Genomic DNA, 15,679 nt, shown 5'->3' with positions numbered 1-15,679 from the left:
TCTCGGTTTTCAAAAATGTCGAGTTCATACCCTCTGTTTAACTAAAATGATGAAATTATACCCTCTGTTTAACTAAAATGAGGAAATTATACCCTAAAATGAATAACAGCGTCACAAATCTCCCTTTCATTGATATTAACTCTTATATAAGAAAAATCAAATCAAATCTAAATCAGTACCCTAACTTCCAAATTCTCAATTTTGAAATAAAAATAGCCTTAAATTGAAATTAAATAATAAAACTCATACCTCCTAAGAAATGACTTCATTCCGTGTTCAAATTGTAACTCTAAATCCTGGATTCTCTGTTCGAATATGCGATTTTGATGACTATCAACTATCGATGTTTACCCCTTTGCCTCTTTCTATGTTCTTCACAATTAAGAGACTGTTGTTTATTTTTTAGTTTTTAAATAAATTACATATATGGCACGAATGAATAAAGATAATTGGTGTTTATATATAAATATTATAGTCAACGTCAATGAAAAGTCAATAAAAAGAATATTCGTGACACTGTTGTTTATTTCAGTGTATAATTTCGTCATTTTAGTTAAACAGATGGTATAATTTCGTCATTTTAGTTAAACAGAGGGTATGAACTTGACATTTTTGAAAACCAAGGGTTAAACTCGACATTTCACTAAAACACAAGGTATAAATGTGTTATTTTCTCATTATTTTACTTAAACAATGAGCAGAATTACTTTTGTAATCTAAAAATATAAAGACAAAACAGTGAAAAATTACAAAGTCGTGTAAACATATGAGATATTTATATAATAAACATTACATATGGAATAGGTATAGAAGCAACTTGTGATATAGTGTTAAATTTGATGACGGTGCTTTTACTTTCATTTTTTTTTCTTTTGCTAGATTCCACTATTCCAGCATATGTTGGGAAAAAATTTAAACTTGATTAAAAGAAAAAGAGAGCTAGCCTAATATGATATGCACAATTCACCGAAGTTTCAATTCTAGCAAACACATTAAACAATACATCTAGATTAGATAAACAAACTCCTTAAACAAATTGAACAGCAAAAGTGATCTGAGCATAGAACATCAATAAAACAATATACACATCAATAAAACAATAACATTAAGCTTCTAAATTAAACAAATCCGAGGAACGACACATCAATCAAGGAGCCTGCAAAACTCAAATAGTGCCTATCTTTCTATGACTCCGTGAGCCTATGTTCCTGCAACGACAAGTGCTGATACACCATTGTTGTTATTCAGTGCACAGCGCAACAAAGTCAATTCTGAGTCAAATCAATCATGTTCTTGAAACGAATAAGAATTCTAATTTGGTGGGTGTGTGTGTGTCAAACCTGCTTATCTGTGGTCCAGACACTGAGATTGTCCCTCAAGAGTAGCATGATCATTATGCTCTCCTTGTACGATTCTTCAGCCACAGTGGTTTCTGCTTCATCCGTGGCGTCTTCAAATGCCTTTTGTCATATCAAATCAAACATCCGTTTTTACTTGAATATTATTTCTAGCGTGCGTAAAACATGCATGCATGTACATGCAAATAAAATATGAATAAGTACCTGTTTGGCCAATCTACAAGCTTTGTCGTGTTGTTCGAGAATCTCGTAGTAGAACACTGAGAAATTCAAAGCCACGCCCAGTCTTTGTGGGTGCCTCGCTGGAAGCTCTGCCTCCGCCAACTCCTGAGCACAACGAGTCAACGGTCAGCCAAAACGGAAAAAAAAAAAAAAAAAAATCATTATAATACGCAACAATTGTTGTTTTAATTTTAACCAAGGATGTAACGAACAAATCTAGCAAAACATGCGGATGAAAATTCTAACTGCAAACCTACAGATTTTATACTATCGTGAACAAAAAAAACTTTGTACCAACCACAAACAAAACGTAGTAGTCATCTAAAATACTCCAATTATAATCTTGACCATAAACAATTATTTCATTTATGAAAATTAAATTAATAAGACCTTCTGCCTTATAAACTTAGCTTCTTATATAATAATAAATAAATAAGTTGATAAATTACTTCAGTCGTATAACTGTATAACCAAGTAACCAAAAGATGGGGAATAAAATTCTATCCGTAAATTAACTAGATTTCACACGATATAATAAAACCAATGGCAATTTGCGTAAATAATAATAAAAAAAGGGTCCCAGGGGTGACCTGAGCGGCGGAGTAAGAGGCCAAGGAGATGGTGGCGGCGGAGGCGCGCTCTTCGCCGGCGTGAATTTCAGCGATGTAGCGATGGTAGTCTCCTTTCATCTTGAGGAAGAAGATTCTTGAATCGGTGGCGGTGGCGGAGGGAAGGAGGTGAGACTCGAGCAGCCCCAGGGCGGCCCGGCAAGCGGACTCGATCCTCGCCTCCATGCCGGCCCTGTAAGACTGAGTCATCTCGCCCACGCTGTTGTTGCGGCGCTCGATGGACGACACGATGCGCCACGACGCTCTCAGCGACCCGACCACGTGCTTCAGCGACGTCGACAGAAGCCCTCGCTCCTCCGCCGTCAGCTCCGACGACGGCGCCGCCGACACCACCAGGCTCCGCATGAACTCCGCCATCTCCTCGTACCGCTCCGCCTGCTCCGCCACCTTCGCTAGGTACGCGTACTGCTCCCGGGAAAGGTTCTCCATCGTCACTGAACGTGTGCAAACTTAGTGAGGCAGTTTTTTTTTGTTTTTGTTTTTAATAGATTTTTGTGGGTTTCAACCGCTTAGAAGAGATATTTACGGTTAGTTTTTATTGATTACTTTATTATCTCATTAAAATAAATAGAAAATTAACAAAATAGCCAACTTAAACGATTTGGGTTTAGCAAAATACCCATAAATAAGTTTTTTTTTTTTACAAGTGTATTTTTACAAAAATAACCATAAATAAGTTCATTTTTACAAAAATAGTCACTGCATTTTATTTACAAGTGTATTTTTACAAAAATACTCATAAATAAGTTCATTTTTTTGTATTTATGGGTACTTTTGCAAATATACGCTTGTAAATAAGTGTAAATAAAATGCAATGTTTACCTAACATTTACAAAACGTAGATTATTTTGCAAAAACGAACATTTAGGTTGACGATATACCTAATGAACCCTTAAATTAACCTGTCAAAACCTATTATATTATTATACGTCATATATATACCTACATTATAATATAATATAATTTATGTCTATAATATAACTTGCTCGCGAGCCGAAGCGTTGATCGGGGTCAAACTCTTCATTAGTAAGACTAAAGCGTCCGATCAAGTGCTCATCAACTGTTTCGTCCAGAACGGACTTGCTTTTCTTCACCTGAATAGTCACCCCCACTAATGCTTTCATCTCATCCCGTACTTCTGTAGGACAACTAGGACATTTTTTGATATTTTTCTTCGGATCTTTTCCACTTAAGTGAAACTTCATCCGCGTTCTTCATCCACCACTCAGTTACACCATGCCCACAATAATTACATTTAAAATGGTTCGGATTTGTTGCAGTTAGTGTACAATGTTTACGAACTCATTCGTGGCTCATATTTTGATATACCTACATATTGAATTCAAAATTTTAATCAATTTCCTTTCAATATTTCAATCAATTTCATTTCAATTACTTTCAATTCCAACAATATCATTTCATTAATTCAAAATCATTTCTAACAATTTCAATTCAATCGACATCATTCCAAACAATTTCAATTCCAACAATTATTACTCAAACATTAATATGTGTATATGTAAAGACATAAGCTTACATAAAAATACGGAGACAAATGGTTGAAAATCTGGTTTTTGAGTCGCTGAAAAAAGTGATGATTCGCCGAAAAAATAGGTGTTCTCCGAAAAAAATAGGTGGTCAGCCGGAAATCTCAAAAACATCTCAAAAATATATAATACAGACCGGGTTTCAAAACGATGCCGAATGTCACTGAAGTTTTAGGCCTTTTGCTCTCCAACATGTCAAAACAAAAGGGCCGCCTCTGATTGTCGTCGATTTTCGCCGGCACCAAAATCATCTCCGCCGCTAGATATGGAGCTTCCCTTTTTTTTCTATTTTTTTCGTTTCGTACGAATGTCATTGAATGTCTTCGATATTTTACTGGTTTTGTGAACCAAATGAGCCAAAAATTGTCCGTCGTTTTTTACCCAAACAGCGTGTCGTTTCGTCGGCACCCAAACGACAATACGTGAAAAAACGACATTTGAGTTGTCGCCGGCCGTTTTTAGTTCGGCAGCGGCTCCGCCGGCGAATTCCGGCGACTTTCGCTAGCAATTTAAACCCTGGGTGTAGTTATAAGTTATAACTACACCAACACTATATTATATGCATATACCTACATATAATACAACTACACCTATATTATTACACGTCATATACATACATTATAATATAACTTGCTTTTAAGCTAAAAGAGATCTTAGAAGTACGAGGAAGTTTACGCTTTATAACTACGCCAAACATTAATTTTTTTTCTTTCTGTGTAATTTTTTTTGTTTGAGATTTTCTCTTTTGAACATTATTCATTGCTTTATAACCAAACCATGACGTCTTATGCTTGCTTTGCAGCAGCGGTTTCAGGTCGATAGCGCATTTTGCAGAAACAGTTCTTAAGCAGGCTACCTCGAGCTTCGGTCTGCCTTTGTGAGTATCTAAATCATTCCTAAATGTGATACAGTTGTTTTAAAGATCCTTATCCTAGTTTTGTTAAACATAAGAAGGTTTAACTTTTTTTTTCTTTCCTCTTTATGTACTTACAGAACCAGTTGGGAGGTGTGGCACAAACACATAGGAGAAAATGATAAAAAATAATAATAATAAAATATAAAAAAATAAAATATAAAAAAAATAAAAAAATAAAATAAAAAATATATGTAAAAATATCTTATTTGCTTTTTTTCAATTTTTTTTTCTTTTTTGTTTGTTGAAAATTCTTTAAAACTCATTCATATATTATCATGGTTATTTTGGACAGTTATCGTAGGTTGGAGGAATGAAGAAGGGTACACATGATAGACGTCAAATCTCATTAAGGAGGTAAATTGTTGAATTTTTTGTTGCTATTTTTTGTTTTGCATTGTTGAGCAATTTTTCGTAAGGATTAGCTGGATAATGCTCTCTTGCTATGCTTCTTCATCTTGATTTTTTTAGTCATATATTAGACTAAAGTATATTATATTATATTATATTATATTATAATGTAGGTATATAATATTACTAAAATATAATATAACTTGCTCTTAAGCCGAAGTTGTAGCCTATGTTGTGAAAATATTTTTCAGGTATTGGCAGTGGAGCTCCGGTGGTGCGCCGCCATAGAGAGTCACCATCTCAAGTTGTTCCCCGATAGTTTCAACCGCCCTCGCCGGTTGAAGATCCGATGTGGTAGGTCTCCTCATTGAGCTCGGCCTTAGCCTTCTCTGTGAGATATTTGCGGTTCTTCGGTGCTCTGCCTTGTTGGATGTACACGGCGGCGTCCTCCTCTAGTTGTGGCTGAGCTTTTTCTTACATGCAGCTTCTCTGAATGTCGCCTTTTAATTGAAATCGTTATTGTCATCGACGGTGTGGTTTTGTGGCTCCCGAGCTACCGATTCCGGACACCCCTCGGAGGTAGAGTCTGCCCTCTACGACGCTGATTCGGTATTAACCGACGGCCTCGCTGCTCCCAAATTCTTTTTTTTTCTTGAAATACGCTAAGCCATTGTTTGAAAAAATTGAGTGTTTTTTAGATCACTATTATGTTGTTTATGTTTGGGGACTGGTTTGGTGTTCATTTTTTTCTAGATATTTTCTTGCATCTAGGTTGTGTAGATTACGATGTTATGTCTACATTTCCATTGTGGGTTTTGCGTCCCGAAGATGTTGCCATCTTTCGGGTTCGTAGTTTGAGATTTTTGTTGGTCTTTTTGGCGATACATGCAATCGAACTTCTTTATCCAGGGTCGATGGTTCTCGAGCGTTTTGGTTCATCCATTAACCACAGAAGGTATTGTGAAAGACACATTGTCTTGCTCGAAAGTTAGTATGGTCATGTGCAATAAAAGTTCACATATGATGTGAGTTCATCGAAATTTATACTTGAATCATTGTACTTATCTTGGGGTCTTATTCTTCTTTGTTAGAAGAAATTTGTTGTTTGTAATCGTGGGTTTTATTGCTCATTTTCCAATAGAAAACCTCGAGCTACTTTATAAAAAAATATAAGAACAATTTTAATAGGTTTTTATTAACTTAGCCACCAATATGTTTTTAGAAAAAGTCAAACGAGTCCTTTTTTAGATTTTTCGTGTGACTTGTACATCGAACCATTTCTACAAAGATGTAAAACATTTTTGGTTTTCCATATCAAGGAAACTTAATAACATAGTATTGACTATGTAAAATGTTAATAACTTAATAACATAATATCGGCTGGCATTTTTAGGTTTACCAATAATCAGAGAGTCAGAAGTGAAGCCACATGAGCATCTCCAAAAGCTGACACGTAGAAGAGACATGTGACCAACCGTTACAAGGGAACTGATGAGATCCGATCATAAAAAAAGGTGAATATTTGGGATATTGAGATGTTCAACAAGTTAAGAATGTGTGGTGAACTATTCATTGCCCGAGTTCACTATTTAGTAAGCTCTCAAAGAGTTACTTTTCAGATCGCAAATTTAGACTTTGAAATGGTAAATATGTGAATATTATTGGCAAGCCTTAGACTACTTGACCTTGAACCATTACCTTCACTGCTCCTCTCCCGAGTGGTTTGCAAGTCTGCGAGAGCTTGGATCACGAAGGAGAGTATAATCTTGGTAATGTTCATCAAGGAGGATGCTGATGCTATTCTCCAATTTTCCGTGTTATGGCCCTCAATCATATTCAATTCTTCAAAGATTACGAATACATGGTTCAAAGTGGATATCGAGTGGCCATTGAAGCTCGAGATAATGATGGTGAGATTGTCTATAGGTAGTGAGAAAATGGTAGTCTAAGCTTTGACCGCTTAAAAATCCGCCCAAGTTCAAGCACCTGGTGTGGGCAAATTCTGTAAGGGTGAATACTAGAGCATACTGTCTTCTTTCGCTGCAGAATTACCGTCTTTGAGTGCTGCCCGCAATACGTGAAAGATATCTTGTGACACTTTATCATGCCACTTTTTGGGGCTGCCTTCGGGCACGTAAAACCTAATAGTTGGCAAGCTTCGACTCCACCATTGATCCACTCCCATCCTCCACGGGGTCCATCTTTGCCAGAGAGACTGGTGTTGTAATGTTGCAGCAGCTCAGGCAAAACATATCATATGATGGAGGTATTTCTAGTTGCTAGTCCGACAGTTTTATGGCCTCTGCTTCTAAAGCCAATTTTCGAAGATCAATAAAAAGTAAAACACTCGTTTCTTTGTCCAATCGAAATGTCATTTTTATGCTGTTTTGGGCCTCATGAGTAACGAAAAATCGACACGCCGACAAAAAATCGACTTGATCAAGTAAGAATTTTTGCACTCAATGTGTAAGGTTTGAGTTCAAATCTCATATATGTCAAATTCTCTCAATTATTAACAAAATGATGGCATTCGACGACAAAACGAAAAAATTGTTCTTTGTCGGCCTTTATGTTTCGACAGCTATGCCGTCGCCAATTTTGGTCAGAATTTAGAACCTTCGTACAAATAATGGCTGCGTTTGGCGTAACTTTGCTTTTGAAATAGGTTATTTTAAAATAGTCGTACGATAAAACTGCTGTTTTAAAAAACAGAAGTGTGTTTGTTAGCAAAAGCTGATTTAATGTTTGGTAAAATACATTTTAATATTTATAAGTAATAATTATTTATATAAAATGTAATTAATAACAATAATAAGATATTTTTTTGTATATAAAAAATATATCAAAGTGGGTGTCTATAGATTATAAAAAATAAATTATAAATTTTGTTCACTTCAAAAAAATCATTTGATAAAAGCATATAAAGATAATTATAATTAAAAGTTAGTGTAAGAGAAAAAAAAAAGTTAAGAGAGAGAAACTAAAAACTAAAACTTCAAATTGTAGCTTTTAATTTTATAGTTAAAATATTAAAAAGTATTTTTTAGTTTTTATAAAAAATAATTTTATCAAACACTTAAATACGATTTAATTTTTAGAAAAAACTAAAAACAAGTTTAATAAACAAATTTGCATCTTCTTAACAATAAAATTAAGAGATTTTTAACTAATTAAGCCACTTTAAACATGTGATTTTGGATCTAGCCTATGTTTGACAATTTTTAGGGATATAGCCAAATGGCTTATGCGGCAATAATTAAGGTCTTATTTGCCCTTATTTATTAATAAATTCGTCACTTTCTCTCTCCTATTTTTTTTCAAATAATTTTTTTTTCATCAAAACTTCAAAAATTTGTATTTTTCTCATACGAACTCGAAATTGAGTGATTTCAATTCCTACAAATTCGTGGCGTCGAGATCTTCAAAAATAGACCCATTGTGTTTGATAAAAATTATTTGTAATGCATCATATTTACATTTCCATTTTTTTTTTTTTTATAATTTCAAAAAATTTCAGTTATTTTCATATTTAAGGTAGATTTTTCTACATCTATGGTATTAAAAATTATTTTTCATCAAACACAATGGATCTATTTTTGAAGATCTCGGCGTCACGAATCCGTAGGATTTGGAATCACTCAAGTTCGAGTTGATATGAGATAGATATGGTTTTTTGAAGTTTTTATGTAAAAAAGTGTAGGAAAAAACTAGGAGAGAGAAAATGACGAATTTATTAATAAATAATGGTAAATAAGACTTTAATTATTGCCACATAATCATGTTGGCTATTTCGCTAAAAGTTGTGAAAGGCTAAAAACAAATTTTATAGTTTATTTTGACTATTTCGGTCCTAAAATTAATTTGAACTTATTTCCTTAAAATATGCAAATATGATTAGTTTCATGTGATTTGTTAAGAGAATAAAAACGAACCCTAGAACCACCATCAATCTCGCCACCGTGAATTTCGACGAACGACAGAGCACTCCGGCCACGACGGCCAGTGCAACCGCACCGGCGACCCCACGGCGACTATAGCCTTTCTTCATTAATCTCCCAGCCCTCTGCATTTATAGAAATGGCGACTCCAAAAACCAATCTCACAGCTCAAAGGGGCTTTGGTCGAGAAATAGGAGCTGATGTCGAAGTTTCTGTTTGCTCTGTACTTGGATTCCAGGAATTCCATCCATGACTAGCTAGAAGTCCATTGCGATGAATACACCGGGATTCCGCTATGTCCAGTTCCGGCGACTATCGTCGTCCTCGATCGCGTGGATATCGCCGATCCGGCTGTCAAAGTCGAGGGCTTTCCGGGAACCAGACCCGCCAGAGGAACCCACGGCGGAGCCCTCGGATCTCCGGACCAGACCGAAATGCATGTCGGAGGAAGAGGCCATCTCGGCGATGAGGCGGTCGAAGGACCCGCAGAGCGCGCTGGAGGCGTTCAACGCGGCGGCGGAGCAGAAAGAGTTCCGGCACAGCACCGCCACGTACTCGATGATCCTCCACAGGCTGGCCCACGCGAGGAAGTTCAAGGCCGTGGACGGCGTTCTCCGGCAGATGACCCACGAGGCCCGCAAGTTCCACGAGGGAGCGTTCACGAACCTCATGACCCACTTCTCGAGAGCTTCGATGCACGAGAAAGTCCTGGATATGTTCTCCGCCATCTCCGACATCGGCGGAGAAAAGCCCTCCCGCAAGGCCTTCACCAAGTGCCTCAACCTCTTGGTGGAAGCCGGGCGGGTCGACCTCGCTCGCCGCTTGCTCCTCGGGACCCGCAAAACCCGCCGGCTAAAACCCAACACGTGCGTCTTCAACATCGTCGTGAAGCACCACTGCAAGACCGGCGATCTCTCCTCGGCGTTCGCGGTGGTGGAGGAGATGAGGCGGTCCTGGGAGAGCCTCCCCAACGTGATCACGTACTCGGTCCTCATGAAGAGCCTCTGCGAGCGCGGGAGGCTGAGAGAAGCCATGGAGCTCTTCGAGCGCATGATCGGCGAGGACAAGATTAAGCCGGACGAGTTCACCTACGACGTTCTCATCAGAGGCTTCTCCCGCGGCGGGGACGTGGGAAAAGCGCGGCAGATCGTCGAGTTCATGAGGAGGAACGGGTGCGAGCCCAACGTCTTCAACTACACGGCCCTCATCGACGGGCTGTGCAAGGCCGGGTCGGTCGGCGAAGCCGAGGGCGTTGCGAGCGAGATGAGGAGCCTCGGGTTGAAGCTCGACGTGATCGGCTACACTGTCCTCATCGAGGGCCTCTGCGGGGCCGGGAGATCGTGCGACGCGCTGGCGCTGCTGAAGGAGATGAAGAAGAGCCGGGTGAGACCCAACTCGGTGACGTTCAGGGCCGTTCTCGCGGGGCTGTGCCGGGAACGGCGGTTCGGGGAGGCTCTGAACATTCTCGGGAGAAGGCTCTTCGAGGTGAACGAGGCGGGCCACAGGGTCGTGATGAGGGCGCTGTGCGACGAGGGCGAGCTCGGGAAGGCCTTGGGTGTGCTCCGACTGAGTCTCCAGAGGGGATTCGTTCCGCACTTTGAGACCACCAACGCGCTGCTCGCTCGACTCTGCGCTGCGCGTAGAGTTGATGATGCCGTCGCGGCTCTCTTCGGGCTCATCCGCGCCGGATTCAACCCCGACCCTGATTCTTGGGCGTTGATGGTCCACTTCGTTTCCAAGCCGAGGAAGTCCGTTGCGTTTCGGCTGCTTGACGAGTTAATCACCTGACCTGATCGTTCGTTTTCCCTTTTGTTTTTTTACATGGATCAAAAGTCTTATTACAACGATCTTGTAAGAGTCGTGCTTAGACAGCAGCTAAAACCTAACGATAAAGCTCAACAAATTCTTTACACTTACGGACTTACCCAATAATAAATACCAAAATTGAAATTATTATGTTTCCCCTGAACTTACCCCCGTCTCCAGATTTCAAACATCATAATTAAATTGTACCAGTGTAATAATCTAAGTACTATTTTAAACCGAAATTTGTAAAAAAAATTACTGAATTGTCTAAAACTGCATAGTTCAGAATAGTTGTCTTGAAAAAACCTTTTAGGGAGTTCCAAGGTTTACGCTAGTTTGAGATCGTTTTTGTCAAAAAAAAAAAAAAATTCAAATTGACGACAGTCCAACTTCCAAACCCAATCATCACGGACTAGAGTTTAAACAAACATGACTATGAGTTAAAAATAAATTACAATAAACATAAGCTTGGCAGTTAAATTTTCTATATAACATATACTTTGATATTAAAACATCTAACGTTCCTTTTAATAAGAATATCAAAAGTTAATTCCCGTGGTTTACAAAAAGTATTGACCTACTACCGACAACAAACACTGGAATAGATTTTTTTTTCTCTATTTTAAATTAAGAACAAACACCAGACTAGATTGGTTGCAAAAGAGAAGATCTTATTTAATCACACAACTCTCCAAATGTAACATGGGAAGGTACAACTAACATGTCACAACAGCATGATTTGGATGGCCGTGAGTGGTATTGCTATTCGTATTTATACATTGAGATTATATTATAGACCAATTAAAAAAAAAACCTCCCAAAACACCCACACCACAGATCATCCTTGTCCTTAACTGTGACACAAACCAGCAGATTAAATGGAGATAGGAGATATCTCTAATATGTTCCGTTCCTTTTGAAAGGATTTTTTTTTTCCTTCCTTTTTTTGTGACCCTGTATTAGTTTTACAAAATCGAATGCCTGATCCCAAGTCCGTTGCACGTCAATATCAGACCTTTGTACCGGTTGAGATATTCCTGTTGAAAATGGAGCGAAAATTAGAGGGCGGTCTTGGCACCGAAAACATTAAGAAGATTGACGTGAAGAGAAAAATCTTACAATCAGGTTGTAGTCATAGACATATTGCATCCCTTTGGTGTCGTATTCGTTCCTCGTTTCCGGATTGCTCAGCACTGTTTAGGCGATCGGGAGAATCAGAATGAGTACCACGTTATTTGAGTCTATATTCTATGCAGCTAGTCAAGTTTTTTTATTTTCTGTTTTCATAATAATGAGACCCCATTTGGACATCAAAAAAGAACATAGGCACACGCACACACTATCAAAGAGGAAATTTAGGTGCATCCCCTGAAGATAACAGGAAAATTGACAACTCAATGTATTGCCATTATAATAAGCAAGCAAATCTTACGAAACCAGTCACCATGTTAGAAAATTGTTTTTTTGCTTCATTTAGAAAAAAAAACTCGGGCATTCAACAAGTATTTCAATGTAGCAAGGTACATTAGGAAAAGCACAGCAATAAGGTTTCAAAACATCAGGTGATAGCGTTTCTAGAAAGTTAACCAGTGCAAACGGCCTTACATTCTGATAACTACATTCAATTGTTAATCCACTCAGATATATCGTACTTTTAATCTTCTGGGATTTTATCCGGTATATCCTTCAAAATCTGCTTGTTATATAATGGAGAAAAACTGAAATGGTACCTAGCTAACCCGATAATAAAAACAATGTCATAAAGCTCTACAGACCACCAACGAGAATATAGAAGCCAAGAGATTATAGGTATAAAGCTCCAAGATAATCATTACCCTGATAAGCCTCGTTAATCTCCTGAAACCGTGACGTAGCAAAGTCCTGGTCCTTTTGTTTATCCGGATGCCACTTCTGCACAACATTACAACAAAACCCATTTTTATATTTGCAACTCAAAAAAATCGGTCGAATATCTAGAAACACAAAGAAGAAGAAATAAATAGAAAAGGGGCAAACCAGAGCGAGACGAATATAGTTGGAGCGAATCGCGTCGTCCGTGGCATCGAACCCAACTTCCAAAATCTTGTAATAGTCCTGCAAATCGTTTCATATTTGAAGAAACGGTGAATTTGTGATAAAAATTTCGAAGAAAATCAAAAGAATGAATAAAAAGAGACCTTGGGTTTGGAAAGATTAGATAAGAAATCGAAATTGAGGTGAGATTGTCGGGCGTTTGATGATTCTTCCTCCCAATAGTCCCAGTCGTCCCAAATCATTATGTCTAAGCTTGAAAACTCGCACAGAGAGAGAGAGAGAGAGAGAGAGAGAGAGAGAGAGTCGTTTCAACTTTCAACTCGGGATGAGACTCGCCGACTCGGGAGGCGATGAAATAAGAAGAGATTAGATAATTACAATCTGGTGCGGTGTGAGGATGAGCATCGAACACTTTTGCGCTCGTATATATATTTTCCTCCCTTTTTTATTTTTAGAATCAATATTTTCCTCCTTTAAAAAATAATTCCCCTTGTTTTTCAGATATTGCTCTCATTAGATAAATAGTAAATACTCATGCCACCAAACTCTTTTTTATCATCCTTAAAAAAAAAAAAAACAAACAAAAAACTCTTTATATCAAGAAAATTATTACTATAAGTTAGAAACGATTCAAACCTTAAATCGAGTGATAACACGTGATATAAATGTATTAGATTTCAAACGACGAAATACAATTAAACACACTAAAATTAGAGTAATTTCATACGTTCAAATATTTCTCAAAAGTTTATCAATAAAGTCAAATATTTGATAATCACTCATTTCATAAAAAGATGTCCAAGTATTTGTACGACTTAAACTCCGACACAATAATTAACTTGAAAAATAGTTATTCCACTTTCATAGCAAAAGACCCATAATTGAAATGTGGAGATAAAAAACCAATCTTCAAACACAACAATGCTGAAAATAACTAAACAAAAATAATGAACTCATCAAAACTCATAAGATAACACTAAAAAGAACAACACCCTTCAAATAAACCCCACCGATAAATTTCCAACTCACACACCAAACACACTTCATATCGCTCATATGCGCCATTGGTTGTCCCAAACTTAAACGTTCTCCAAGAGTTGAAAATCGAAGAAAAAGAGTGGCGTTCCACCCGAAAAATTTCACTCAATCTGAAAAGATCTCGTCTACATGATTTGCGTGAAAACTGAGAGCGACCTCCAACTACCACCGTTTAAGACATAGTCAATTTCCAAAACCCTCACCAAGTCAGCATCCATAGTTGCTCCATACATGCTATGACGGGGGCGATCGAAAAAAAAAACCAAAAACACAAGGTTCTCGATCATGTTCGAGAGTGACTACCAGACATCAACAGCGGAGTTGGATGGTTGAAGGTCGGAGAAGTGAACGATTATCATAAGACTTTAAAAAAATAATGTTCACAACAGCTACACATAAACACCATATTATTGTTTGAGACTCACTAAAGGTCACTTAGTTATCAAATAACTATCTTGACAGACAACACATTGCCCAAATGAGTATCAAAATAACCGCTCAGACATGGGGATTGATCAACCGACGATCTAAACTCTGTCCACATGCACACATAAATGAGGCGCATAAATTAATTATCTCATAATCACTTCATATATTTTCAGCACATTGTTTACTTTGATTTTACACTTCTTGAATTGAGATTCATCTATTATTATGAACAATCTGACCAAGATCATCCACTACTACAAATTTCATTTTCTGGTGTGGAAGGGTATCTGGTGCGACATGTCGCACCCGATACTATCCGGTGCAACATGTCGCACCTAAAACTTTTAAAAATTTTAGGTGGGCTTAAAATTATAAAAAAAAATTACTGTCCTGAATTGAAAAGTTTTTTTTAGTATTCGGTGCGACATGTCGCACCTGGAAGTATTAGGTTAAAATTATAAAACACTGCACATTCTTCTTCTTCTTCACGCCTCTCTCTCTCTCTCTCTCTCTCTCTCTCTCTCTCTCTCTCTCTCCTCCCTCTGCTGCCGCCCGTCCTTCTCGCCGCCGCCCGTCCTCCTCGCCGCCCATCCTCCTCACCGCCGAGCCTAGGTAAGCTCTCTCACTCGGCCGACGACTTCAGCCACCTCCGCCGAGCACCTCCACCGTCCAAGACCGCGAGGGCCGACCTCTTTTGCTCTCCACCCTCCAACAGAGCACAACGCCTCCTCCCTCGCCCGTCGAGGGCGAGGCCGGCGAGGGAGGAGGGGGAGGAGGGGCGGCGAGGGCTGAGGCCCGATGAGGGAGGAAGGGGAGATTGTTGAGGGAGGATGGGGAGGCCGGCGAGGGAGGAGGGGCCGGAGGGGCGGCGAGGGCTGAGGCAAGACATGTCGCACCTAATACTCTTTTTTTTTTTAATTTTCTGAAGCCAAATAAGTGCGACATGTCACACCGAAAAGTGTCGCACCTAATATGTGACACTTTTAGGTGCGACATGTCGCACTCAAAGCCTTTTGCGACAGATTTTTGGGTGCGATAATGTCGCACCTAAAGTCGCACCAGAAGAACTTTTGGGTGCGACATTTTAGGCATCGGGTGCGATGAAATGCCTATATCTGTAGTAGTGATCCAGGTCCGGCCCGGGGGGAAGTGAGGTGGGCAATGGCCCAAAGGCCATAGAATTAAAAAAAAAAAAAAAAAAAACTTTGTTTTGTAAATATTATCTTAACTATCTCCATTTTCAGAATACCTACTTTTTCATTTTTATTCTTAATATGAGAATACCTTATTGATATTCCAAGAGTATAATTCTCTTGTTTATATTTGTTTTAAGTGTGAAAATTACTCTAGCTAGCTTATTTTAAAAACATTTTATGATAATACCTCTATTTTCATTATTATCTCGATAACATAT

At 38.4% G+C, this 15,679-nt stretch overlaps 3 protein-coding genes across 3 annotated transcripts; 1 reads left to right on the top strand and 2 right to left on the bottom strand.

Annotated features, from left to right (window-relative positions):
* Window positions 1–1,334: 1,334 nt before the first annotated feature.
* On the bottom strand, window positions 1,335–2,638 carry LOC149390637 (14-3-3-like protein B). Its single transcript, XM_089620160.1, has 3 exons — window positions 2,171–2,638; window positions 1,563–1,685; window positions 1,335–1,460 (listed from the first exon to the last, which is right to left on the bottom strand). Exons 1-3 carry the CDS (start codon window positions 2,636–2,638, stop codon window positions 1,335–1,337), a joined length of 717 nt encoding a protein of 238 aa, XP_089476286.1.
* A 6,284-nt stretch (window positions 2,639–8,922) lies between these two features.
* Window positions 8,923–11,074, top strand: LOC149390636 (Pentatricopeptide repeat (PPR) superfamily protein). The gene has a single exon (XM_089618708.1). It carries the CDS (start codon window positions 9,232–9,234, stop codon window positions 10,744–10,746), a length of 1,515 nt encoding a protein of 504 aa, XP_089474834.1. The 5' UTR covers window positions 8,923–9,231; the 3' UTR covers window positions 10,747–11,074.
* Window positions 11,075–11,414: 340 nt separating this feature from the next.
* Window positions 11,415–13,269, bottom strand: LOC149390635 (uncharacterized). Its single transcript, XM_089618511.1, has 5 exons — window positions 12,942–13,269; window positions 12,781–12,858; window positions 12,600–12,675; window positions 11,884–11,957; window positions 11,415–11,801 (listed from the first exon to the last, which is right to left on the bottom strand). Exons 1-5 carry the CDS (start codon window positions 13,038–13,040, stop codon window positions 11,730–11,732), a joined length of 399 nt encoding a protein of 132 aa, XP_089474637.1. The 5' UTR covers window positions 13,041–13,269; the 3' UTR covers window positions 11,415–11,729.
* Between the last annotated feature and the right edge of the window lie 2,410 nt (window positions 13,270–15,679).

This window comes from Urtica dioica, chromosome 7, assembly GCF_054948205.1.
Source record: "Urtica dioica subsp. dioica isolate 48M chromosome 7, U.dioica_male_clone48M_v1_H2, whole genome shotgun sequence".
NCBI classification, from domain to species: domain Eukaryota; kingdom Viridiplantae; phylum Streptophyta; class Magnoliopsida; order Rosales; family Urticaceae; genus Urtica; species Urtica dioica.
This window is presented reverse-complemented; position numbering and strand designations above follow the sequence as displayed.

Bases quoted from the DNA above. Each gene is read 5' to 3' on its own strand.
- LOC149390636 (XM_089618708.1), top strand. From the start codon at position 9,232: ATGAATACACCGGGATTCCGCTATGTCCAGTTCCGGCGACTATCGTCG.
- LOC149390635 (XM_089618511.1), bottom strand. From the start codon at position 13,040: ATGATTTGGGACGACTGGGACTATTGGGAGGAAGAATCATCAAACGCC. The intron at 12,859-12,941 runs GTCTCTTTTTAT...AACGATTTGCAG, and splicing joins CTAATCTTTCCAAACCCAAG to GACTATTACAAGATTTTGGA. The intron at 11,958-12,599 runs GTAATGATTATC...TCGCCTAAACAG, and splicing joins GATTAACGAGGCTTATCAGG to TGCTGAGCAATCCGGAAACG.
- LOC149390637 (XM_089620160.1), bottom strand. From the start codon at position 2,638: ATGGAGAACCTTTCCCGGGAGCAGTACGCGTACCTAGCGAAGGTGGCG. The intron at 1,686-2,170 runs GTCACCCCTGGG...CGTTGTGCTCAG, and splicing joins CCTCTTACTCCGCCGCTCAG to GAGTTGGCGGAGGCAGAGCT. The intron at 1,461-1,562 runs GTACTTATTCAT...ATATGACAAAAG, and splicing joins CTTGTAGATTGGCCAAACAG to GCATTTGAAGACGCCACGGA.